This window comes from Mytilus trossulus, chromosome 7, assembly GCF_036588685.1.
Source record: "Mytilus trossulus isolate FHL-02 chromosome 7, PNRI_Mtr1.1.1.hap1, whole genome shotgun sequence".
Lineage (NCBI taxonomy): Eukaryota > Metazoa > Mollusca > Bivalvia > Mytilida > Mytilidae > Mytilus > Mytilus trossulus.
Window position 1 is genome coordinate 5,843,253 of NC_086379.1, and position 27,992 is coordinate 5,871,244.

Sequence of the window (27,992 nt, forward strand, 5' to 3'; positions counted from 1 at the left end):
CACATTATACTCAGCAGGCAGTTGAGCTCCAATCAAAGTTGAAGAGCCATTAAAACCAAAATTGCAAAATTGTCTGCCAGAACAATAAGGATATTTGTATATGCCTAGGGTGGAAAACCTTAGTGTTTTGAATAATTCAGTGTTTTATGCATGGAAAAATGACCTTATCACTTTCAATGGTTGAAGATTCATAGTTAAGGTGTCGCAAACTTTCCATAATAAATAAATTCATTTATATCTGAATTCTGAGCACTGAATATTTGCATGTGAAATCGGATAAATGGAAACAATTTTAACGATAACATTATTTTTATATTTATTTGTTGCCTTGTTTAAAGCCATTTTTTCAAAAACATATTAAGCTTTTTTGTACATAAAATGCTTATTGGAGACGATCTTACATCAAATGCAGGTGTGCAATTACGGCAACAGTTTTAGGAGTTTAAAATGTCTTAGATATAAAACTATAAGAAATAATGATAGATACGAGATTCAGAATATTCTATGTCAACAGCCGCAATCTAGTTTTAAATACCTCATTAAGTGACAACTACCACGTATAAGTTTGGTAATAATATAAATAATGATTGTTGAAGCATTACATTGTTGTTTACATAAATGTACTAGTAGCCAAACAATTCTCTTAAATCTTCCCCTATGTAACGAAATTTATATATACCGACACACACAATTCTCTTTTATTTTTAGGTCCATGAGAAAACATATAAATAGGCACATAATTTTCTCTTTAATTTACTGTATGATTAGCATTTGTATCTCTTTATCAAATTGCGCATTAAATGATTCTATGCTTATCAAATATATATAAAAATAAGTAAGAAAGTATTTTAGCTAGTTATGATAACTGTGAGTGAGAAAGTTTTCCATTGAAAATGAAAGCTGATAGATATAAGTCCTCTTCTCCATCAGTTGAAACCAACATGGTTTATATGGAGTGACATGTGTGATATCTTTTTTTTTGTAATTTGGGGAATTTGGATTTTTTAAATGCCGTGCTAACACTTTGTTTATACAACTGACGACCGCATGTTGACTAAAATGGCTTTTTTTTAATTCTCATACGATATGTACTATCAACTACGCAAACTTTTTTGTTAACCCTTTTGTCACATTAAGTATGTTAACTTTTGTAAGATTAATTTAAATGTTAGGTCAAATAAACCTCATTCTAGTGTTGTCCTTCATCGTTGTTTTGGAATAGCAAAATCGTTGCAAAAAGACAGATTGCACTCAGACAAATAGGTATGTAATAGAACCAATTAAAAAAACCCACTTAAAACATGAAGAGTAAAGAGGGAGTAATACCAAAATGATAACAAGGAAATCAACGTCATTAACCCGGTTGATGCCATTGTTGGTGGAAGTTTAGTCCCAGAGGATATCACCAGTCCAGTAGTCAGCACTGCGGTGTTGACAAGAAAATCTATTATTTCGTCATTTTTATAGATTTATTGTTTACAAAAGTATGAACTTTTCGATATACTAAGGATTTTCTTAACCCAAGGCATAGATTTGCTTAGTCGTATTTGGCACAACTTTTGGGAATTTTGGGTCATCAATGCTCTTCAACTTTTAACTTGTTTGGCTTTATAACTATTTTGATCTGAGCGTCACGGGTGAGTATTATTTAGACGAAACGTGCGTTTGGCGTATCATATATTATAAGCCTGGTACATTTGATGTGTTTCCCTCGGTTTAAGTTTGTAACTAGGATTATATATGGAAGTGTTTAACGACCTTGACTGGCTTTTCAGCCCTCGCACGGTCGGCTCGGTGCCCGAAGACGATTGGTGAGCATTTAAATATTTTGTGCCGTGGGTCAGGAACGGGTAGCAAAGGACGCCGAAAGGAGGCCGCCATCTTGGTTTTGGTGAGTTGATTTTACTTTTTGACTATTTTTGTTGTTTTCTTTACTTCACAACGGCTGCTTTCAGGGCCAGTTTGGTCAGCTTGGCAGCCCGCTAGCCTCGATGATGGAGTACTGGTAGATGAATCGTGGACGTAGTTATAAGATGACAGGAAGCGTTATAAGGACCAAAGCCCGGAGGCAGTGAAATGTAGGTCGTATCACCCAACAACCTAGGATACAGCCCTCGGACGCTAATCGGCATGACACTCCCCATAATAGACAATGGTTTTGGAGGCATGTTAACGCGGGTACGCCTACTACTACGTCTCTCTGTACGGCATGGATTGGTTTCTGTCATCTTAGTAGTATGTCGTTGACCATCTAGCAATAAACCCTCATCGAAGATAGCGGGTAAAGGAGAGCTGACCCAGCACGTCCGTTCAGCTGTAAGGACTGAGACGTGACTGAATGGATTGCAACTAGGATTTGTATTCTCTCAATCTATTTATGATTTTGAACAGTGGTATACCACTGTTGCCTTTTTGTAGACAGTTGGTTTTCCGGTTTGAATGATTTAACACTAGTCATTGGTGCCCTTTATAGCTTGTGGTTTTGTGTGAGCCAAAACACTGTGTTTAATGTCGTACTTTTACCTATAATTGTTTGCCTTTTACACATTGTGACTGGAATGTACAGTTGTCTAATTGACACTCAAACCACATTATATTGCTATTTAGTGTTTTTGTTCGGGTTTTTACGTTCTTTAAATAATTATGAGCCATTTTCACCAAAATTTAGAGTTTGACCTAACGTTGAAATGTAAACCCACTTTTCAAGGTTTAGGAGAGTTCAGCACCAGCAATCATGTTAAACATCGACATATTCTGTAAGTACCTTTTGTAAGTCAGAAGCCTGTAACAAGTAAAATCACAAAAATACTGAACTTAGAGGAAAATCAATTCGGAAAGTCCATAATCACATGGCAAAATCAATAACAAAACATATCAAACACGAATGGATAAGAACTGACAGTCATATTCCTGACTTGGTACAGGCATTTTCAAATGTAGAAAATGGTGGATTAAACCTGGTTCTATAGCGCTAACCCTCTCACTTTAATGACAGTCTTATCAAATTCCGTTATATTTACATTGATGCCTTAAATAAACAATAAAATAGTCAAAATATGGGAACATCAGTCATCATCGTATAACAATTTTAAAAGGAACAATTTAACAGAACACAAAAACATCTACTTTCTACGAATACATTGATTGATATGAGTGTTTGACATCAGAAATTGAGTGGATGTCCTTTGTTTCTGTACATCATATTTGATTTTTTTGTTTATCCTCTTTTTTTTTTTACATAAATCAGGATAGTAGTTTTTTCCTTTTGAAATAATTTATATTTTTCATTTTTGGGTCTTTAATAGTATACTATATAGTATGGGTTTTCCTCATTGGAGGCCATATAGGGACTTATAATAGTTAACTTCTATGTCATTTGGTATCTATTGAAAAGTCTCATTGGCAATCATACCACATCTTATTTTCTTATATGATAGTGTAATTTATATGATAGTGTAATTTATATGATAGTGTAATTTACCAAGAGAACGACCTAACTGTCCAATGAAATAAAGCAGTGTACCTCAACTTCTATACTGCATCTACCTTTGTTTCAGGTATCAGTAAAAATAAACAATTGTACTTAAGAACAAGTTTATTTCTCAACATTCCTAACACCACTATAATATACATTGCAGGGTTATACAATGATTATCAGAATTAAATTCTTTTGTTCGTTATGGAATACATGTACATTCAATATTAATTAAGTACTACAAGCCAATAACAATATCCTTATACTAAAGTAGGTCACTGTGATATATTTATTGATACAGATAACCAATTATACAGTCACATCTTCTCAGATGTGCCACTCTTTTGTACCTTGTGTTTCCATATCTTATACAATATAATGTTTACACTGTCTTGAATAGTCGCATACCATAATATCACTACTTTTTCTCAGTTAATCAATATCATAATTAATACATGTACAAAGCTGAACTGAATAATTTTATAAATGCTCCTAATTAACTATCATCCAGCACATGCATATATCTGGAGATCATGAGGCATTCTAATAAATGGTTTGCCCATCTCATTAAAAAGATCTTGTGTATTTCCAGTTGAAAAGTATTAGCTGAAGTACTTGAATGGATGTTTAGCTACTGAATCAATCTTTAGCTTGTACACTTTCATCATTGTACAGTTTTATTTTTCTCTCACAGAAATCAAACTCAAAACTTCACTTTCAAAAGTGATTTTTTTTTTTAAAGTTATGGTTGTAAATTATTATTATTGACCATTTTTGTATAATAATGTAAAAAAAATCATTGTCTTGAAACAAAAATTTGTGTTAATAATTTTTTTATAAGCTAGCATATTTATTGAAAGCAAGGCATATCCAATAAATGTATTTCTAGCGTGATGATCTTGCTTTAATCATATAATCAGAAAAAGCTACTATTATAAATATAAAGATATACCATAGTAACGTGTAAAAATAGAAAATTCATGATGGGACATAAAAGGAAGAAGCTGTTTTGTATAAGAAAAAATCTCTACATAAATAAATATAACAAACCAACAAATAATATGTTCTTAACAAAAATAATCACTCAAACACATCTCATTCAAATATATCATTTGCACACTAAATATGAACTTTGGAGATTTATAAATATACATTCTAAACCTGCTTTGTTATTGTCTTATTTGTTCTAATAATTATTAAAAGGAGAATAACTTCAGATGACTGTATCACTCACAAGGTTAGATTTTAATAAATGTCAAAGACATTGTTGAATTTGAAAAGATTCCTAACTATAAATTCTAACCCTGTATTGTTATTATCAAATGTGTTCTAATAGTTAATAAAATGAGAACATTGCAATGCCTGTATCACAAACCAGGTTCAAATTTTATATGTTTTAAAGGTTTTGTAGAATTTGAAAAGTCATAGCTATACCCTCTAACCCTGTAATGTATAACTATAGAAATAATTATTAAATTTTTGATTATCAAATGAGTCCAGATGTTAATACCATTCATTAAGTTTCAAATTTGATATAAATACAAAGCAGTGAGAAAGGAAAAAAAACCATATAGAAATATAAAAGTTTAAAGGCACAGAATACTATCACAAAGGTTTTGATTCATCACAAGTAACTTGTTGTCTTGTTTACCATAAACACACACCAAAATATACAAATATATATATTGTGTGGCAAAAATATACACATATATATTGTGTGACAATTACATTTTGTTTGTAAGTATGCTTCAGACTAACAAAAAACAAACCTTGTTAGACACTTGCTGTGTGGATCATTCATAGATCTTTATTGCTAAGAATAATTTAGTGCATCTTTATAAAGTAAGGTACCAGTACCAAACTTGCTATGTCTTAACCATTTCAGATGATATTTGAGAGCTATTATGTTTTTGATTATAAAGCAGATGATATTTCATGTATTTACTAATGAGAATTTTTCAGAGAATTTTCATATCTATCTGCATTTTTTTTTTAAATTGTCTTATTTTTGGAAAAAATTCTTGTCATTACAAAATTTAGTAACATTATTAAATTATAAGTAGATTCTACGACTGGATATGTTTTTCTCTAAATTGTCTTAACTGAAAATGATATGTTGCTGTAAATGGCGCTTTATAGTGATCTTCTACATAATGGAGGACTATATTTTGAAAAGTTATCAAGAAATTGATTATCACCATAATAATGTTATTGTCTTAAGTCATGGAAATGATTTGTATGTTAATGAAACATTTATCTGTTGTTGGGCCTCATAACAACAGATATGTGTTTCATTTAACATTTTAAGGCAAAGCCGTAAGTTTTCTTCTAATCAGCTTTCTGATTTATTTTATATAAAGAGAAAGCCTTTTTAATTGCACTTTAAAGAGAAAAAATTGTCTTGTGTTCTAAACCTGAATATTTTCAATTCAGCATCTAAAAGATTTAGCCATTAGCTTACATTTTTAATCAGATTTTGTATGGATTTCTGTATAATTTTTGGGTGCGTGTTTAAACTTTATCTTAAAGATTTTTAATATAAAATTATCAAAACTATGCTGATTCATCAAAAAATAGTATATCAGTGAATTTTTATAATGAAGACCTGTTGACATTATGACAATAGCTGTGTGAGCTTTAATCTTAATAGATATGGATTTCAGATCCATGAAAACTATATAAATGATTTTTTTTTTACTTTTGACAATATCACATCTTCTTATAGTTGTAATTATATTATAAATGTGAATTATGATAAACTTTATCAACATGAAAAATATAACGTAAAAATTTTCATTTTTTTTTCTTCGGTTGTGGTAATTCCATACACTTCAATATTACACTGTATCTAATTAATTCCATATCAATAATAACAAATTTCAATAAATCTAGCTATTCAATAATATATTTTTTACACAATTTACAAAAACTCACTCATTCCAAAATTCGTTATATATACTATAAATAATCCAGTTTTCAAAATAAAACATTTTAAAAATTTCTTCTATTGCATATATAAGTTAAAAATATGTAACATCACATTCACATCCCATAATGCAATGTTACAAATGGAGATATGTTAAGGCACTATACTATGTAGTGGAGCAATCTAAGAACACACTGGTTACCATGGTTACAATCTGGTATTATCTATCGAGCATGTTGTTTGCAGTAAGGTTTACCAGCTTTAGCAAAGAACGGCTGTCCTTCTAAACCAATCTGGCATGTCTGAAAAATACAAAAATACTTTATTTGTCATTTTTACTTTTTTGGATTCAAGCTGATGAGCCTTTTGCAGACGAAATGTGCACCTGGAGTATATAGCTGACTGCAGTATGGGCGTTGATCATTGTTGAAGGCCATACGGTGACCTATAGTTGTTAATATCTGTGTCATTTTTGTCTTTTGTGGCTAGTTGTCTCATTGGCAATCATACCATATCTTCTTTTTTATATATACAAATTTATATCCTGGTATCTATGATGAGTTTAATTATAGTAATGGAAAGTTCAATTAAACTACAATTATGCAACTAAATATGTAATTTTTAAACAAATACCAAAAGCTTCAATAAAGCAGACTCTAAACAATACACTAGATTCCAATTTACATTTTATAAATCAACTGCCCTTGTTAAACTGATATTATTTTTTGGGAAAACCTGTAATTGGACATTGTGACACCAGTTAATTGCTTTTTGAAGTTAATTTTTTTTGGCGGGAGGGTTTCTGTTGAAAGACATTGACTACTTAAAGCAACCTTAGGACATGAAAGTCTTGACCAAGCAAAAAAGACATTACATCTAAAGCATGTCTTTAAAGTGGGTCTCATTGGGGTCTAAGCGTGACGCGGGATTGCCGATTTTTTGTAAGCGTGACACCTGAAAGTCAAATTATTGTGGCGTGAAAACGGGAAATGAGGTTTTGCGGGACCCGGGAAATGAAAAAAAATGAGAATTGCTTACGTACATAGTATAAGCGGAATACGGGAATCTGAAAAAACAGTAAGCGGGATCCGGGATTGGAACCCCCCAATGAGACCCCCTTTAAATAAAATCTTTGTCGCATTTTTTCACATTAATAAAAACCTTGTAATAATTTCTGAAATTACAGTATTTGTGAATCAGTGACACTTGACCTGTAATGTCATACATTACAGCATCAAACATTCGTTTTTGTGACTTCAAAATTTTACTGGAACTTTTGTGATGTCCAGTAATGGCAGAAAAATAGCATTAAGGTGTTTATTTGTAAATGAGGGTTAATTCTTTATGCAAAGACACATGTCTGTTAATGTCTGTCGCTAAAATATACCTCCTGTATAGACAAACTACTGTGGATTCATTTATTTTACTTTGGTACCCATTTTCGTGGATTGGGGAACACTTACACTTTTGTGGATATTTAATTTCTTTGTTTTGCTTATGTCTGCATACAAGTCTATGGAAAATTTGTTAAAAGTCATTTAAAAGTTGTTAATAATTCATTTAAAAGTTGTTAACAATTCATTTAAAAGTTGTTAATAATTCATTGAATTTTTAAATTTGTGGTTCACCTGTACCCATGAAATTCACAAAAATTGGTATTTAATAAAAAAATAATGACTCCACAGTAGAATAAATAATCTAGTTTGCACAAAGCATAGTGGAATAGAATATTTTGAGAGTTCAACAATAAAAAAGCCAGTTGAGGCCTTCCTGAAGATGCTATATTTGGCGTAGTTATAAACTGGAAAAGACAATTTATACTTACAGAACAATTAAAACATCCAGAATGATAGTTTTTGGTCATAGCTTCGACCCAGTTATCTCCAGGTTCAATCGGGAAATTACAAGAGTGGCACATGGTCTGGAAAAGTTGTCTCCAATCTACAATAGAAAAATGTACCTGTTAAACACCTGTGGCATGGAATCATCATCAAAATGTCATTCATTGGCAATGGTTGTATGACATACTTTAGGTTGTCAATAGTAAATTAATGTTTGTATGATCTTTTTTTTTTTTTTTATCTTAGTAGTTACTGTCACGTTCATTGAATGAAAAAATTCCATAAAAGATACTCATCATCAGCAGTTTTTTTAAGAATTTTATTTTATTTTTTTGTTCCGTAGAAAACAGCATACCTAAGTCTCGCTTTTGACTCCGTCAAAGCAACACCAAAAGTGTAAGATGAACAAGATTAAATACAAATTAATCAAATGAAGGCTGCACTTCTGTTAATATAGTCAATGTAATTTCCAGTAGGCTGTGCAGCATATTTTCCACATATATATGCCTAAACTCTTCTTAGAGTTTTAAATTATATGCCTTCACTTTGGGTCCTTCTCAAAAGTTTGATGTGAACTGATCTGACAATTCAAAAATAAATGTTCATTACTGTAAATTCAGAAATTATTGCGTGCATTTATTATTACGATTTTGTCATTTTAGACTTAAATGCGATTTTAATTTTTACGATTTTGAGTAAAATCCTGTTAAATTCATATAAAGTATTTCAAAATGCGAGTTTAAATTATTGCGTTAACAACTCAGTCGCATTTTTCGCAATAATAAAAACCTCGCATTAATTTCTGAATTTACAGTACATTGTAAAAACAACTTTAAGATAATACAGTCGAATCTAGATAAGTCATGAAAGGAAGTGAAATTCTTATTTTATTAAACCCATTTGCCATTTTATTACCATTTTCACAGTAAGGTTTGCCATCTTCCAAATGGAACTGGTTTCCTCCAATCTGTTGTTTGCACTGTACACAGGTAAAACATTTAGGGTGATAAGTCTTCTGTAAGGCATTTACACATTCCTGGAAAATATCAAAACTTAATTGTTAATTCTGATCAAAAACATTTTCTCTGCTTCATACAACTCAAGGATTAGGAGATATAAATATTTGGAAAAAGGGAATTAACTCTATAATAAAAACATAAGAATCTAATAATCTTATTGAATTATGTAAAAAAAACAAGAAGGTTTTTAGAAATTTTTCACTCCAGTTGAAAAAAAATTAATCTGTTCACAACCTGCAAATAGCTTTTTCTTTTTAAAACAAATGAAAAAGCAATGAAATTAAAATATGTGCCAGATGATTTGTATATGTCACTGATTAAAAAAAAATCAATCTTTCATTTGCGCTGATTGTGTACAGGTAATTAACAGGTGATTTATTTTTTTCATTATAAACCTCTTAATAAAAATACATTAGCTCTGTCAACTTTTTGCGCCTGTCCCAAGTCAGGAGCCTCTGGTCTTTGTTAGTCTTGTATTATTTTAATTTTAGTTTCTTGTGTACAATTTGGAAATTAGAATGGCGTTCATTACCAATGAACTAGTATATATTTGTATAGGGGCCAGCTGAAGGACGCCTCAGGGTGCGGGAATTTCTCGTTACATTGAAGACCTGTTGATGACCTTCTGCTGTTGTTTTGTCTATGGTCGAGTTGTTGTCTCTTTGATGCATTCCCCATTTCCATTCTCAATTTTGTGAAAGGAATATATAAAAGATGTGTAGCATATAAATACTCCCCCTACTCATCCAGAAAAGATTTATAATTCATTGTATCATAACATTCATGACATTAGTTCAACTAAATAATGGAAGAGGTTTATAATGATAAATAAAAACTATCATTCAACCTGTAATATACATGTACATAATCTCCGCAAATGAAGGAAAAAATGGGAGCAAGTGAAAGAAAAATTGGGGCAAAAGATAAGCAGATCAGCGCAAATGTAAAACGCCGCTATGGTTTTTTCAGACAAGAATCTTGTAAATTGGTATCATTGCTTAAACCGAATTATTCAATCAGGTCAATGTGTTAATACCTACCCCAACAATAGCACTACCACAGACAGCACATTTAGGTGCAAAGTAAAGTTCATAGTCTTTCTCACAGTACAAAAATCCTCCCTCTTCTACAAATCCTATATCCAGTAACTTAGTACCACAGCGAGGGTTGGCACAGACAAAATGGTCAGGGCACCAGGTCTTACCTAGCGCTACCACAAATGGCCCTCTGTAAATAGAACGGTCACAGATTAGGGTAATTAGGTCAAAATGGTTCGACTGGTGATAAACTTTCTAGCAGACAAGGTAAAGCCCATGCATGGTAGGACAAAAATTCCACTCACACATAGGTGTCAACTTTTCATAACTTCCATTAATAAGTATTTGAGTAGAGTCCATTTAATTGCTCTCTTTAACTTTATATTGTCTTTTCAGCAGTAGAACTTCTTCTGTTTTTAAAAGAACTGTAATAATCATATTTAAACAAATTTAATTTATTTTTGAAGATAATTGGTGAACACAACATTTCTGACAGTTTCAACTTTCTATATCACATATATAATACTATGTTTTAACAATTTCAATCAAAATAATATTTTGCATGTGCAAGCTAATTAGAGCAACTATAGATCAACTGAATACGAATAATACAATAAGAATTCAAAATGCAAGTTTTAATTGATTCCTTTCAAATTTTGAGCAGTTAAGATTTTTTTTTAAATTCTGAAATGTATTTAGTGGAACCTTTAACCCTCTTGCTGCCAGTTGTTTTTCAAGGTGACATTTTGTTTGCTAGAAAATATGACATGTCAATGTCTGTGATACGAGATGTCAATGTCTGTGATGTCAGATGTCCAACAATAACGTCATTCCATATATGACGTCACACCAAAATGACCGTTACATTTTAAAGAAAATATAACGCTTTTTATTTTTTGAATTTTTGTTTGAAAGGATACAGCAATGAGGAGAAGCTTGCAAAACTTAAAACATGGACATATGTGTCCCTTAGACACAGTTGGTGTGGACACATGTGTTCATCTGGCAGCAAGAGGGTTAAGGATCCACAGGTTGACACCTATGCTGAAAATATTTTTGGAAAAACTTACACAACTGAAGAAAAATAAATTGTCACTAATTAGTGTAATAAATATGTTCCACAATGTGAATAAATAAAATCATTGTGGGTTTTGAACCTCAACCTGAATTTGATATCATCTGCTGGTAAATAAATTTGGTTTCAACAGATGCAATTGGGCATTTAAACAAGCTTTCCAATATTTTTCTAGAGCATTTAATCCCATCAAAAAGCTTTGAAATTTGCATTATAAGTTCAATTTTTGTATGTTATAAACGGGAAAGTTACAGCAAATGTACGTTTCCATCCCACTTAAAAAAGACGTCTTTAGAAAACAGTGGACAAACTCTAGAAGCAGATGAAAATATTGTATATGCAATAAATTGTTCTTTCGGAAACCAATCGTGTGACAATATTTTAACTTTGACAAATTTCGTTTCCAATACGCCATTAAAAACTTCCTTGGAGAAAAAGGTCAATAAAAAACTCTTGATAATTTTTAAGTGCATGCAATGTAACACAAGTTTTAAACACAAAAATGTCTTAACCCTGCATAAAAAATTACAGCTAAAGAATTTACCATTGACCAATGAATGTTAGATGATAACGTGAGGGGTAAAAAGATGTTACTAGTCCAAAGGTTCGAACCCTGAATTAGTAAACAAAAATAAATGTTAGATGATAAATTGTGAGGGCTAAAAAGATTAATTATTTAAAGAATTCTACCAGCTAAAATAAATAGTAGGTGATACATTTATGAGTGCTAAAAAGTCACTGTTAATCTTTAAAAAGGTTCTTGGAAACAGTATGTCCAGATGTTAAGATTTTTTATAAAATATGCAAACTACTGTATTAAGCCATGTACAGTATAATAAGCACACCCTTTTCTTTCCTCCAAAATGGTGTAAATAATCTATAATAGAACCAGATGCTCCGCAGGGCGTAGCTTTATACGACCGCAGAGGTTGAACCCTGAACGGTTGGGGCAAGTATGGACACAACATTCAAGCTGGATTCCGCTCTAAATTTGGATTGTTATTAAATAGTTGACACAGCATAGGTTTCTGACACAGAATGAATGTATTCAAATGAACTTTTTTGTTTTCTCTTAGAGCAATTCACTATGCTGTTGAATATTAATCCTCTCAAAAAAATGTTTGAAGAAATTTTCTTTTTATTTATGAAATTTTAAATGAGAAAAATTGAACCCAATTTTTTAATCACATCCCCATTTCCCTTATTCCAAAACCAATTTCAATTAAAATATTCTAATGGAGTTTGCAACAATTACTACTCATTTAAATACATCATAAAATATTAAGATGTAAAAAAAACCTCACTGAATGGTAAAGATTATTTAAATTTATCAGTTGGTAGTAAAAAGTGAATATACATTGTATATTGTATATAACAAAGATTTAAGTTGATTCTGGACAAAGAAAGATAACTCCAATTAAAAAAAATTCTTGCAGATATTTCTTGCTTACTATACTGGACAAAGAAAGATAACTCTTTATTAAAAAAAATTTAGCTATTTCACAATATTGTGAAATTAGATATTTCTTGCCATTGCATAATACTGTGCAATTGAAAAGACTTGCTATTGCACAATACTTAATATAATAATTTTAGATCCTGATTTTGACCAAAAATCTAAGTACATGTTTAGATTCAGCATATCAAAGAGGCCCAAGAATTTAATTTTTGTTAAAATCAAACTTAGTTTAATTTTGGACCCTTTGCACTTTAATTTAGACCAATTTTCAAACTGGACCAAAAATTAAGAATCTACATACACAGTTAGATTTGGCATATCAAAGAACCCCAATTATTCAATTTTTGATGAAATCAAACAATGTTTAATTTTGGACCTCGATTTGGGCCAACTTGAAAACTGGGCCAATAATAAAAAATCTAAGTACATTTTTAGATTCAGCATATCAAAGAACCCCAAGGTTTCAATTTTTGTTAAAATCAAACTAAGTTTAATTTTGGACCCTTTGGACCTTAATGTAGACCAATTTGAAAACGGGACCAAAAATTAAGAATCTACATACACAGTTAGATTCGGCATATCAAAGAACCCCAATTATTCAATTTTGATGAAATCAAACAAAGTTTAATTTTGGACCCTTTGGGCCCCTTTTTCCTTAACTGTTGGGACCAAAACTCCCAAAATCAATACCAACCTTCCTTTTATAGTAATAAACCTTGTGTTTAAATTTCATAGATTTCTATTTACTTATACTAACGCTATGGTGCGAAAACCAAGAAAAATGCTTATTTGGGTCCCTTTTTGGCCCCTAATTCCTAAACTGTTGGGACCGAAACTCCCAAAATCAATACCAACCTTCCTTTTGTGGTCATAAACATTGTGTTTAAATTTCATTGATTTCTATTTACTTTAACTAAAGTTATTGTGCGAAAACCAAGAATAATGCTTATTTGGGCCCTTTTTTGGCCCCTTATTCCTAAACTGTTGAAACCAAAACTCCCAAAATCAATCCCAACCTTTCTTTTGTGGTCATAAACCTTGTGTCAAAATTTCATAGATTTCTATTAACTTAAACTAAAGTTATAGTGCGAAAACCAAGAAAATGCTTATTTTGGCCCTTTTTGGCCCCTAATTCCTAAAATGTTGGGACCAAAACTCCCAAAATCAATACCAACCTTCCTTTTGTGGTCATAAACATTGTGTTTAAATTTCATTGATTTCTATTTACTTTAACTAAAGTTATTGTGCGAAAACCAAGAATAATGCTTATTTGGGCCCTTTTTTGGCCCCTTATTCCTAAACTGTTGAAACCAAAACTCCCAAAATCAATCCCAACCTTTCTTTTGTGGTCATAAACCTTGTGTCAAAATTTCATAGATTTCTATTAACTTAAACTAAAGTTATAGTGCGAAAACCAAGAAAATGCTTATTTTGGCCCTTTTTGGCCCCTAATTCCTAAAATGTTGGGACCAAAACTCCCAAAATCAATACCAGCCTTCCTTTTATGGTCATAAACCTTGTATTTAAATTTCATAGATTTCTATTCACTTTTACTAAAGTTAGAGTGCGAAAACTAAAAGTATTCGGACGACGACGACGACGACGACGACGCCAACGTGATAGCAATATACGACGTCGTATAAAAAATAAAGCCCCCTCTACGTCCAACCAAAATGGTAAATCACCCCGGTATTCTTCTTTATGTTGTTAAGTTGAGGTAACTTATAATTACATAATTCACATCATAAAAGACTTATTCATTGAAATTTATAGATCCATTATATTAAACCATACAATTTATAAATTTATATTAACTATAAGTATATGGCAATGACAAGGTATATATTTTGGTTTAAAAGCTGCAGAAATTCAAGCAAATTTGTAAAACAATGATAAATATTCTAGTGTTTACATTTTGTTGTCGCTCTCACCTCACAGTTTAGTAATAGTATGCTCAAAATGAGAAAATTATTCTAAAGTATGCCTTGAACAACCTCACAGTTTAGTAATAGTATGCTCAGAATGAGAACATTATTTTGAAATATGTCTTGAACATATTACAGCACATTAGATACAAAAATACCTCTGTGAAAATTTAGTTTCGAGGACACAAACCTGTGAGATGGGGGTTAGTGTCAATGAGACACAACCCCTAATTACACACGGGCATATAACATTCATAGTCATCTAATTACAATATAAATATATCAAGGGATTCTATACAGTCATGCAACAGGTGTTTGGTGTATCTAGATTTGGAAAGGATGACTGATTTACTAAAGAGATGCATGACATACATTTACTATACATTAACTTTTTTAAACATTCGTAAATATTTTCAATTTCTTTCAATTGCTCAGGTCATCTATTTCTTATACAATAGAAGAAAAAGATATATTTTGGACTGTAGAATTAATTTTGTAATCCATGCACCTGTATACCTTCAAGACCATTCAGGTGTACAACCTATAGAAATAGAGTGTTCAATGAGTGTATGAATTTAACAGACCATTCCAAATTCATTGTCTCTAATGCTTCAGTGATACCTCAAATATCAATGGAAATGAGTTCAATGGTGACTTTTGATGTGTTTGAGCCTTTGATTTTACCGTTTGATGGGGGAATTTCTGTTTTGAATTTTCCTTTGAGTTCAGTGTTTTAGTTTTTTTACTTTTAATTGTAAGTAAAAACTGCTGATGCTGAATTTGTCAAAAAAAGGCTTTAAAGAGAATTCATAAACTTAAAAAAATAAAGCATTTTCAAATGAAATACCAAAGCTTTACTCTTTAAGATAAAAGTGTACATATTGTCTGATACGTGCAAGGATCTATCAAAATTGCAAAACATTTTTAAAGTTTCTTTGAAAATTGAACTTATACTCAATGCTTGAGAGACAATAAGTTTGGTGAACCCTGATGAGTGTCATACAAACATTAAACAGTCAACTTGTATGGGTTGTAACTTAGAGACAATCACCAATAGTAAAGTTATTTTGATGAATACATGCATCTTATATAAAAGATGATTATTCTATTAAGAATGCGGGATTACCGTTTTTGTTCGCTGAAACACAAATCAAGATTTAACAAATACATGCATAATTTCATATGAGAATTATAAAACCTTGACATTTTCAGATGTTTTACAGTGACTAAAATGCTCAATAGCTCAATATATTTAACCAGGTCAAACGATATACATATTTTTAATTTTCTGACAAAATATTTTTAGAACATCCACCTTTTATAGAACTTAACTTCTAAAAATAATATTATACATCTAATTGTGAGTAAAATGTTTCTAAAATGAACTGTTAAGCTAAAAACTAAAGGGACACAACTCTTGCAACAAACTGGAGTTGAATATTTCTCTTGGCAACCAAAAGTCAGGATTTTTTTCTTTACCATTTTTTACTCAAACCTGAACAATTACAAACAAAGCCATACTTTCCATAAACTGTTGCTTTTCATAAGACTTTGGGCAAAACTGGATTGAAACTTATATAGTTTTAAACCGCAAAATGTTGTCATTTTTTCAAGAAAAGCAAGTCTTACAAGCAGCATTGGCTTACATGAATGGCAGTCTAAAAGCACTGAGTCTATTCCTGGGCCTCATCTTTAAAAATCTAAAGCCCCTGGCATACCAGCTCTAATATAAAAACTTCTGATTAAATATGTCACCCTTTTCAGGTGATATCATAATTAGGGAAGATTACAAGTCTTCCATATGATCATACCTGATATTCATGCCACAGGAGTTACATACTGGTGTTCTTTGGCCACCAGGAGCGGCATCACCAGACATAAACATAGATGCTTCTCCTTTCTTAGCTCTAACAGCACCAACCCCAGTAGGTTTAGGTGCAGCCCCTCCACGAGGTCCTCCTGGAGCAGGAGGGGATGGCTGTACAGTAGGAGAGAATGGCTTAGGGGCTGTAGCATGACCTCCCTGTGATTGCCCTGGCGTCCAAACTCCTGGTTTTGATGCTGAAATTGAAAATAAATCTAAGAAGTTATCTTTATGTAAAAAATCATAAACGTCAAAGCTATTATAGATTTCAGACTGATTTACTTCTGACACATCCCAATGCATATTTGCCTTTATTTGATTAGAAAGCGTTTCTGACATTTCCATTATGGTACATTCTTAAAAATATAAGAACTTTTATTTGCAGAAGAATCTGAAGTGACAAGGATGAACCACTGACCTTCAATCAGCAAGTAACTGGTCAAGATACCAGTATACCAATAAACTTAAGAGCAACTTGTTGGGTATTTTTAAGCAAAAGACCAGAACTAAAACCCCTTTGTAGTTAAAAGTCACATTTCTTTTTTTATTATTGTTTTGTACATACAAAAAACTGTTAGTTTTATCATTCTACTATGGTGGAAAGATGTCTCAATGGCATTCATACCACATATATTTACTTTCATATTATATAAAATTTGTAAGGGTTCCGCGGAACCCAGTGTCTCGCCTATTTTTGCTGTAAATCGCAGGCTCAACAACAATGAGGAAAAAAATCAATAAAAATATTCCTCTTGTTACTATTTTATGATTGTAAGAAAATCTAAGTCCATTTAAAAGTAAATTACAGAAAAAACTGAGTAATTTTTTTACAAACTTTACTTCTGGATACAATCTAATGATCATAAATTAGCTTCTGTCCAAGTTTGGTACAAACCCAGGATAGTTTAAGAAAGTTATTAAAATTTTAAAAACTTTAACCACAGAGTGAATGTAATGGTTCCCCGCAGAAAAACTAAGTCCAATTAAAAGTAAAATATAGAAAAAATGGATTTATTAATTTACAAAATTTTCTTCTGATCATAAACAAGCTTCTGTCCAACTTTGGTACAAACCAAGGATAGTTTAAGAAAGTTATTAAAATTCTAAAAATTTTAACCACAGAGTGAATGTTTTGGTTCCCTGCAGAAAAAACTAAGTCCATTTAAAAGTATAATACAGAAAAATGGAATTTTATTTTTACAAAATTTACTTCTGGATACTATCTTATGATCATAAACAAGCTTCTGTCTAAGTTTGGTACAAACCCAGGATAGTTGGAGAAAGTTATTAAAATTTTAAAAACTTTAACCACAGAGTGAATATTTGTTGACGCCGCCGACGCCGATATGTAGGATCGCTTAGTCTCACTTTTTCGACTAAAGTCGAAGGCTCGACAATAACCATTTGGCTATCAAGTCCCTTCTCATAGCAAATTTTTTGTCCTATTTCCTGACTACTTATACCTACCAGGTGGCGCTTTAGGAGCAGACGGCGGTGGAGGCGCCTTTGGAGCAGATGGTGGTGCTGATTGCTGAACATCACTGCTGGAAAAACAATACTATAAATTATTATCTACCATCAAAATAAAATTTCAAATAGAAGAAAAAATTCTGCTATCCCATTACCATTAGGGTTTGTTTAATATTCAATTTACCTTTGAATCAGACATTTGATTTTTACCACCATTCTTTTTTCCTTGAGCTTTTTTGGGTATCTTTAACCATGGTGGAATTCATTTGTTAGAACTTAAAAATTGTTCAGCATTAAATTAAAGCATTTATGGTAAGGAATGAAGATTTTGAAAATAGCACACACTCATATCAATTAATTATGGAGAAAAAAAATGTGTTTATGTTTACCATATAACATTATTCATTTACTTAGTACCAATAAAATTGAGCTGAAAACAAATGCCATATCAATATGCATTGCAGAACAGGCAATCAAAATTTAGTGACATTCTTGAAAACTGTTCTATCAATAACATGGATTGCAAATTCAAGTGAACTTCAAGCTCATGCACATGCCGAAATTAGACATAAGTATTCGGACAACAGAAAATAATGATAATTCAATACTCAATAGGCATTCCTTGAATTTCAATAAGCAAATTAGGTGAAAAACTAAACAGGAAACTGAACAAGGTGTATTTTTGATGTAAACAAAATGCATTGTGCTGTGAAAAACTCAGTGGAGAAAAGGCTTGTGTTCTACCGGTTTTGTTTAGAAAAATATATAGTTGTTGAAGCACATTATCTTCAAAACATTTAATCTGTTAGAGTGGAGGGCCCATATTCGCCGTTGACACAATTTCGCCGTTTTATGATTTTGAGGTGTAAAAACTTCAAAGGATGGTTGAAATGGAAGAAATATGCCGTTAAATTATATTTTTATAACAAATATGATTATTTTTGAAAATGAGACTAAATTTCGGCACTTCCGGCAAAGACCGAAAAATGGACAACGATTTTCAGCCAATTTCATGAATGACAAAAACGATTTCAAAGAAGCATTCCTTAGTAATTCTTTTGATTGATTGCCCTAAATTTTAGTTTTTTTACACCTTTCAAATGTCTGCTATTCGTCTATAATGAAATTTATTTGATAAATATTGTTTAAAGCTGCAGTTATTTGGTTTTAAATAGATATGTAAAAACGGCGAATATGTGTCCCCCGTTGACAAAAAATTCAGAAATTTCAAACACCCTTTAATCCAACTTTTCAGATGATTTTACTCAAAACAAACACGTTTTCAAGCTAAGAATATTTTGCATTTGAAGTTATCTTCATATAGAAATATCAGTATACTTCAAAAACATAAAGACCTGAACATAAGCTGAAGAAAACATGGAAAGATATGGCGAAAATGAGCCCCCCACTCTACTCAGTTTTCTAGAATTCAGCCCCATTAAAAAAATCCTGGTTCAGCCCTTTAGGTTTAGCACACTAATAATACCCCTTTTTATAATTACAAATGTCTTCCATAAACTAAGCTGTCTAGCAATGAATGTAGAAACACATCACATGATGTAGCTCTCATTTATAGTTTCTGAGAAATTAGTGACCATTATTTCATTCATGAAAATAGTGATGAATATTTTAATTTGGCAAGATGAGGCAGAAATGCCCCTTTAAAAATGAAAAACTATTAATTTACAAGAGGACAGATTTAAGTATCTAAGCTAAAGCTATCAAAATTAAATTGTTTAAAGTACTAAGTTTTTAACAGTTGAGGAAAGTGCCAGAAGATCCTATTTTTATTGTCATAGAGAAATATATGAAACAAAATCTTGCTAGTCAAACTTCTGCTGATTTCAATTTCTATCAAAAATAGTCCAAAATAATTATACATGAAGAAAAGTGATTGCATTCTCTGTGCAGTATCAAAGTGTCAAGTCGCTTGTATAGTCTTGAGTGAAAATACAAGTTCATTTGTAAGAGATTTGTGATTAAAGAGATATATTTTTTTAAAGTGAAAAGATAATTCACATTACCCATTATTAAGTTGTTGTTGTAAAAATTTAAATGTTCGAGAATGATTCGGTTTATAATCGTCCTCATTTTTCTTTTCACCACTTTCTGCCTCATGTACGAGTTTGAATGTCTCTGAGGGTCGGTAAATCTTTTTGCCTTGTTCATCGATTTCTGAATCAGCACCACTTTGATTTGAAGTTTCATTCTCATCACTATCCCTGAAATTATCATGCATAGGAGGGTCTATAAATCATACATGCAGTTAAAAACTAAAATGAATGTTAAGGCTTTAGTATACAATTGTAAATTGGTTTATTACAACACAAATTTAATTAGAAGCTCCACGACTTAATCACATTTTAGTAAATATCAAATCATATTTCAAGAGACACCTATAAATTCCACAATTGTATTTCAGGTATAAAGAACTGATTTATAATCGTCTGTGATTCAGACCCACAAATTATAAAGTAAAGGCTTAACTGGTATTTGAGGGGAGATATAACCAAACAAGATAAAGTTGTACAAGTGTATACTAAGGAAGAAAATAGAGACCTAACCAGATGTACAACCACACCCAATTAAAAAAAAGGTAATAACTGGAAAATTTGATAAACACAACTCAATTAAAGCTAAAAGAAAGGAAATGGCTGCCGTGGATTTGAATCAAAAAGGTGATTTTTTAACAATGAATAAAAATATCCATACCACATAAGAACAAAGCAATAACTGGTTAACTATGAATTTATGAAAATTCTATGTGGAGTATGGTAAAGTCATAATTCACTATGGTCAACATTCATCAATTAAGAATTCATGAAAAGCCTATGTGTAGTATGGCAAAGTCATAATTCAATACCCCACAAACAATAATGAATCCACTGTATCACTTTAAAAATAGTCTAAGCTTATATCATATCATTTTTTGCTTATGTCAGTCTTTGCTCATTGTTGTAGGCGGTACAGTGACCTATAGTTGTTAATGTCTGTGTCATTTTGAACTTTTGTGGATAGTTGTCTCATTGGCAATCATCTCACATTTTCTTTTTTATATTTTAAACTTTTACAGATAAAATAATCAACTGGAATTCTTTTGTTAACAACAAAACCATCAAAATTCTACACAAAAAAAAAATCACATTTCAGTCCATAAAAGGTTTCTGGACTAGTTAGAAAGATATATGTATACCATAAAGCAGGATAAGAACTTATTGGGTTTACTGCAGGAAGGAGTCTGAAGGATACAATAAGCTAAAGTTCTGTCTGTTTCTCCAAATATAGTTTGCAACATAAATAGAGAGCTCTGGAACTGCAGGGATTTATTACTCTGGATAGAGTTTTGAATAAGGAGAACACTACAGGTTCCAAGGGATAAAAAGGTATATGGTGAAGCTACATCTAAAGTAATGTGTTCCTTTTGAAGAGGTGTTTGAAAATATACAGAGTGTTATATAACTGCTGGGATTTTTTTTAATTGTACTTTTTAAATAGGTGATGTAAATAAATAGAAGGTTATATATATATATATATATACAACTCGTCTAAACATCAACCCAACAATGTTAGATCTGTAAATTTGCTTTCGCAAATTTTTGGTTCTTCCCTCGCCGGGATTCGAACCCATGCTACTGTGATATCGTGACACCAAATCGCCTGCACTGCAGCCGTCCCGCTAGACCACACGACCACCTGGGCTCTCAAAAAAAGAGCTTTCGGTGGCCATATGTTACCTTTCCACGTCAGTTTTAATCTAGCGGCGTACTACAGTACATGATATATAAGGCATGAAGATGTTATTGTTACAGATCAGCTAAATTATCTATAGTAAAGGATCCTACAAATTAATGTAAGATACAGTCACAGAAAATAATTATATTCATAAGTACGTCTGAGTCAGTGACAACCCTACAACAGATATATATATAACTTCTAGGATTTTAACTTATTACAGAATATACAAAATATATTGTATAAGGAAAATGAAATCAGAAAATGTTGACTGCAAACTTCAATGTTTTCATTTAATGTTTCTTCACTTCTTCTCTTTTCAAAACATATTTAAAACCACAAGTTTCAAAGTGTATAAGAAATTACCACAAAAAATAGTTTGTTCTCTTTTATAGTTTTTTTCAAAGAGACCCTAGTTTTTATTGCCAAACTTGTCAATAGACATATAAATAAAAACAAAATCTTGCTAGCCCAACTTCTTCTGATTTCAATTACTTTTTAAACAGAATAAATATCATCCTGGAATACAATTTGTGTGGCTAAAACTGAAATAAAACCTATAGCTGTCTACTGATGACAATCTGTGCACTAATTTAAGACTATATTTTGCATATAACTAGTTACCTTCTCCTGGCATTTTGTACTGCCCTGCAGCAAGTAAAGATAAAATTGACAATCTATAAAATTTACTTAATTTTTTTATAACTTTTTTTATTTGTTTATTATTTTTGTTCAGTTTTTTTTTCATGTCATATAAATCTGATCAATTTCTTTCTTGTGTACTTCAGAATTAATGCACTTTTTCTCTCTTGTGTATTTAAAAAAAAATGTACTGTTTCTTTTATGTGTATTTCCACATTTTTATTTATTTTACTAAATGGAGTTGTCTCCCTTACAACACATTACACATGCAACATTCAAAAATACAAGAAAAAACGGTTTTGATGTTTCAAAACAATAAAAACATTGTTAATATTAATCCAGTTAAACTGACAATGGATAAATAATACAAAATCAAAATCAATCCATAATAGGAGATCATTTCATTAAACACAATTCAATTCAAAAGGGAGATAACTCAACAACATCATTCCTACCTTTTCCATGGGGGTTGAGGCCCAGTACTAGTTGGTGATTCTGCAATCATTATTAAATTTTATTTACATTTGTTGTCAATATTCAAATATATATGTTGTTACTGTTAACTGTTTTGAATTGTTGCATCAATGAAATATTACAATAAAAGTTTGTTTTATTTTCTTTGATGCAAACAAAATAAACATCCCACAGTAATTAGGTTATGAGTAATCAATGTAATCATAAAACAAGTGTAATCACAGTAATCATTCAAATAATGTGCAAATCTGTTGGAGAATACTACAAATCTGATGCATGAAAAAAAATTCATATCATTTCATAAATATTTAAAAGATGTATATTTTGTATATCTTTTTAGATACATGTACACTTATAATGACTAATTTTGATTTCTTAAAATTTTCAAAATTATTAGTAACGTAAGTTAATTTGATGATATTTTTTTTGGCACTTAATTCTAAATAAGATTAAACAAAATATCTATTTCTTCTGATAAATGAAGATCTTTCATTGTTTTTATATAATTATATAGATCATTTAATCTCCAACACATTTACACATAATTTAACCCATCAGACAATATTGGGTAAAGATGATTAAATCTGTGATTATCCCAATAAACAGGCATGTTTTGATAAGATTCCAGTGTCTGTTATCAATCAGAGGTTCTTACATCATCATCAATACTAATGTTTGGAGTAAAAATAATGTTGATTTACCAATAAATGTCTGTAGTTATCTTTTCCTTGTCTGAATGCATCAAAATATGATGATAATACTATTTTAGGAATTTTGAGGGATATAACAATTTACCCTTTTTTTCAAATTTAAAATAAACCATTTAACTTTTCAGAATGGCCAATAAAAATAAAACGTGATTTTATACATTTTTGGAAATGCTGAAGAACTTTGGCTCTCTGGTGGAAACACCCAAGTTGTTTTTTTTGCACTTTGGGGGAAATACCAAAGCATTTGGGAAAAATACCCATGATTACAATGAAACTGACAATGTTCTTATCAAAACTCCAGTTCTTTGAGTAGCAAGACAAGACATGTATCACAGCACATAAACAAACCTGGCATGCGCTTTATGGGCATCAGCAGCGTTCTGGTCTGAGTAAAGACCAGTAGGTGTGTTGAACTGTCGAGGTTTAGAATTACTTGAAACCACTGTGTTTGGTGAGACTGCTCTCTGGTTGGTTACTGATTTATTTATAGGTCTCAAAGCACTTGGAGGTTCTGTAAAATCAGGGTTAGTAAACACACCATGCAGATTAATTTGTTTACAAAAACAAATAGGAAACAATCAACTTAAAACTATAATATAACAAACAAACAATTTGGTGTTTAAACAAAATCAAACTTTATATTATTTTGATCAGAAAGATTTCTAACATTATTAACATGGGTAAGAAAATCCCTGTTAAATTAAACATGCATATTTTCCCATAATTTTTCCCTTAACAAAATCCATGTCTTAATATTCCCATTTGAATGGTTTTACACTAGTAATTTTTGGGGCCCTTTATAGCTTGTTGTTCGGTGTTAGCCAAGGCTCTGTGGTGAAGGCACTACCTTGACCTATAATGGTTTACTTTTATAAATTGTTATTTGGATGGAGAGTTGTCTCATTGGCACTCATACCACATCTTCCTATACCTTGCATCATGTTTGGAAAATTATAGCATATTATCAAATTTTGTTATAATATTTGACCAAGTAAACCCTGCTGCACTAATTGCTTATAAGACTTGAGTATTTTAAAATATAATTTTACTAAAGTCTTACAAGTGCAATATAAAATAATTCTCTAAAAAGCACCTGGCCTCAACCTTTAACAAAGGATATTTTTTTTATAAATATGTTACTGCTCAATTATAAAATTTCTTTAGATTCAAATTACAAGATTTAATTCATGCACTGACAAAAATAACCATACAATGAAGATTACATAATATTACGCATGGAAATTGTTGTGGGTGTACCTTACATAATTGACATTTTTGCACTGGTGTGACCAGAAAATTTAATTTTATTCATCTCACAATATAATGAGCCTAATTTGAAAAAAATGAAAATTTACGGATTTTCCCACTGATTCTTTAATATTATTTTGAGCGCACATTTTCAAGAAAACAGTTCTTTTACTGGATAAAATTATGAAAATGTTTAAGTCTACGTTAAGACAAGTTTTGTACCTTGTCCACTGTCAAGTGTATCTTTCAAGAACCTAAATGATTTAGATTGCATCGATGCTGATGGTGGTTTTTCGTCTCTCTCAGCATATTTTTGACCGGCACTTTGATAATCAACTGCAACTGGTTTACTGAAATGGGAAAGAAAATACATAAAGCTAATGTCATACAGTTCTTTAAAACAATAATCAGGTCATCTTCCTCAAAGTTCTAAAAGTTTGCCAATTCTTCATTTATACGCAAGATCATTTCTTATGACGATTCATTTACAAAACATTAGGGTTTTTACTTTTTGTTTTAATGTTTTTTTGTTTTGCGCCTACAGTTTGCTATTTCTGCAACTAAGTAATACTTTCAATTTATCTACCTTTGATCTTTTCTGGATGCACATTTTTATTTTCCTTAAAAGAGGGGCAAAAGATACCAGAGGGACAGTCAAACTCATAGATCTAAAATAAGCTGAAAACCACCTGGCTAAAAAAATAAGACAAACAGACAAATATGATCTCAGGTGCTCTGGTAGGAAAAGAAAATATCATGGGCCTTAGTACTTTTCTTTTCTTTTCTATTTCATTGTTGGCCACATCCCATCACACAATTTCATTTAAGGTAGATTGATGGTATACTGCCATCTTGGATTGTACAATCACAGTACAAAATCGGTCTAGTTATTTGCCTAAATCTTCAAATTTGGAGACAAATTTGCAATTCAATTGTTAGAAGTTTTTTCTATTTAAAGAAAACTTGTTAATTAATTGTATTATACAAAATATTTTAACAAATAACATTTTCTTTGGTTTTAAAATCATTTTTTTCAAATGAGTCATTTAAGGGGAGATAACTCTTTTAGTACAAAGTTTATACTGGGCTTATAGGGAATTTTTTTACATTTACTTGTAGCAAAAAAACAAGTTCGGTGACACCATGTTTTCTTTTTATTTTGTTAAAACATATTATGAAACCTTTCTTCTCACAATTTATTTCAAAATTCTATCTCATAGAATTTTTTTTATGCACACTAATGTGATTTTTCATGAACAAACTAACCAAATTTTGCCAATTTTCAACAACTCATAGCTTGAAAAATAGCACGGTGACCCATACTTTTTATTAAATTTTTAAAAAGAGCATAGTAAAATCTTCATTTTGGCAAATTATAAAAAAAATCTGTCTCAAAAAATATATACTGGTGATCTACCTTAAGTAACATTGATTTTATCATTATATATTTCCATTTTATAGATTTGTTTATCTGGTTTGTTTTTCTACAAATTCTCTCTGACAAATATCCAACTTAAACTGATAACTGAATGATCAATATAAGATAAGATTTAATTAGATGTCTGCATTGCAAACTTTATCATTGAAAATGACAAATCAATCAGCTGTTCTTATGATGTCATGCAGTGCTGCAACAGATTGAGCAGACGGACAGTCATCCATTGATACATGTATGATGAAGTGATTGGTTTAACATATCACTGAGACAGGAAGTCAGCAACCCAAGGTCACAAAAAAATAAAGACATGTAATCCCAAACAATAGACATGTGACCATATTGACTTGAAATCACCAGAGGTTAAAACTGACTATGAAAAATCTGCCATTACATCATATTTGTTGGGAAAATACATTAATGAGAAAGTAACCATAAGACTCATATATTTTGATTAATTTTCAATAGACAAATGTTCAATCTTAGGGCTTTAGGTTCCAATTGTTTTGGACAAACTGGGCTAAGGACAATTTCGGGTACGAGGGTACTTTTTTTATTTTGATGTTGTTTTTGGTTTACTGTATGCACAGTATTTCTTCTTATCTAGCCTTAAACAAATGTTTCAAATGAAGACTACCACCGATAAAAATGCTCCAAACACAGAAAATTTGCTACTGTAAGACTAATTAAATTAGGATTCTCTGCAGTGTAAATCTTTTCATCAAAACATCAACAATAAAAAATGTCTATCAGCTGATCTTACTGATATGTCAAAACAAATACTATCATGTGTCTTGATTTTGAAGTTAATAAAGTTACTATGATTATCACCTTTAATCTGTTAGAAGATTTGATCAATGTAAACCTTCAATTACGTCCTTTATAACACGATCTATCACTTTGGGTAATTGTACCTGTCCTAACCATTTAAACACCCTGGTCTGTAATTACAAAACTAGGGGTATTCAATAACCTGTCACATCGAGGACTTTAAATGGACAGACTGTCAAATGTGGTATGGTCAATAGGTGTGGAGCTAACTTTTCAACCATTTGACCTTATTAATGGTTAATGTTGAAAATAAAAGCTGAATATTAAATATTAGAATCTTAATTTCAACAATCTCTGTCAATTGAATAAAGATTGATTGATTGTTGATGTTTTAACACCAATTTTACTTGTTTTAAGCGCCACATTTGAACTCTTTCGAGGCTGAGTCCGTTTTTATAGGCATAGGAAACCACAACCTTCATAGGAAACTATTAATACAGACAGTGAGGACTTCAATATGGGCTGTTGTACATAAGAACCTATATGACAGCCAGAAACATGCAAATTTAAGTAAGTTTCTCAGCTATACCCAAAATGTATATCATAATATCAAGAGTAAATTAACATGAAAAAAGTTTTTAATTTTAGAGCAGAAAAAGATAAAAAAAAATCCACACATTCACCACTCAAGTCTGTGTGCAACACTGTTGATAATTGATAAATGAAACATAGAATAAAACCACAACTCTAGAACTTGAATGCCTGTCTATGACATATATTGACAATAATGCTCTATAATGAAACATCTGAATAGCATCCATATTTTACAGTTTTCCACTAAATAAACCAAGTGAGGTCTTTGACTTTGTAAATCAAATAGCTTTCTCCT

The 27,992-nt window shown here is 31.1% G+C and overlaps 1 protein-coding gene across 11 annotated transcripts in view; it reads right to left on the bottom strand.

Annotated features, from left to right (window-relative positions):
• Positions 1-3,577: 3,577 nt before the first annotated feature.
• The window catches only part of LOC134724525 (PDZ and LIM domain protein 7-like), a 50,482-nt gene continuing 26,067 nt past the window's right edge, over positions 3,578-27,992 (bottom strand). For 4 of the 11 annotated variants that reach the window (XM_063587604.1, XM_063587603.1, XM_063587600.1 and 1 more), the window contains 10 exons: positions 25,120-25,247; positions 23,998-24,160; positions 20,116-20,313; positions 18,089-18,165; positions 16,569-16,818; positions 15,884-15,895; positions 10,302-10,488; positions 9,158-9,278; positions 8,227-8,342; positions 3,578-6,703 (listed from right to left, as the gene is read on the bottom strand). In XM_063587604.1, coding sequence (XP_063443674.1) covers positions 6,626-6,703; positions 8,227-8,342; positions 9,158-9,278; positions 10,302-10,488; positions 15,884-15,895; positions 16,569-16,818; positions 18,089-18,165; positions 20,116-20,313; positions 23,998-24,160; positions 25,120-25,247 — 1,330 coding nt within the window. In that variant the 3' untranslated portion in view covers positions 3,578-6,625. Of the gene's footprint in view, positions 6,704-8,226; positions 8,343-9,157; positions 9,279-10,301; positions 10,489-15,883; positions 15,896-16,568; positions 16,819-18,088; positions 18,166-20,115; positions 20,314-22,447; positions 22,472-22,920; positions 22,961-23,997; positions 24,161-25,119; positions 25,248-27,992 lie in introns of all 11 variants that reach the window. The other 7 variants (XM_063587607.1, XM_063587598.1, XM_063587605.1 and 4 more) reach the window with 7 other exon arrangements.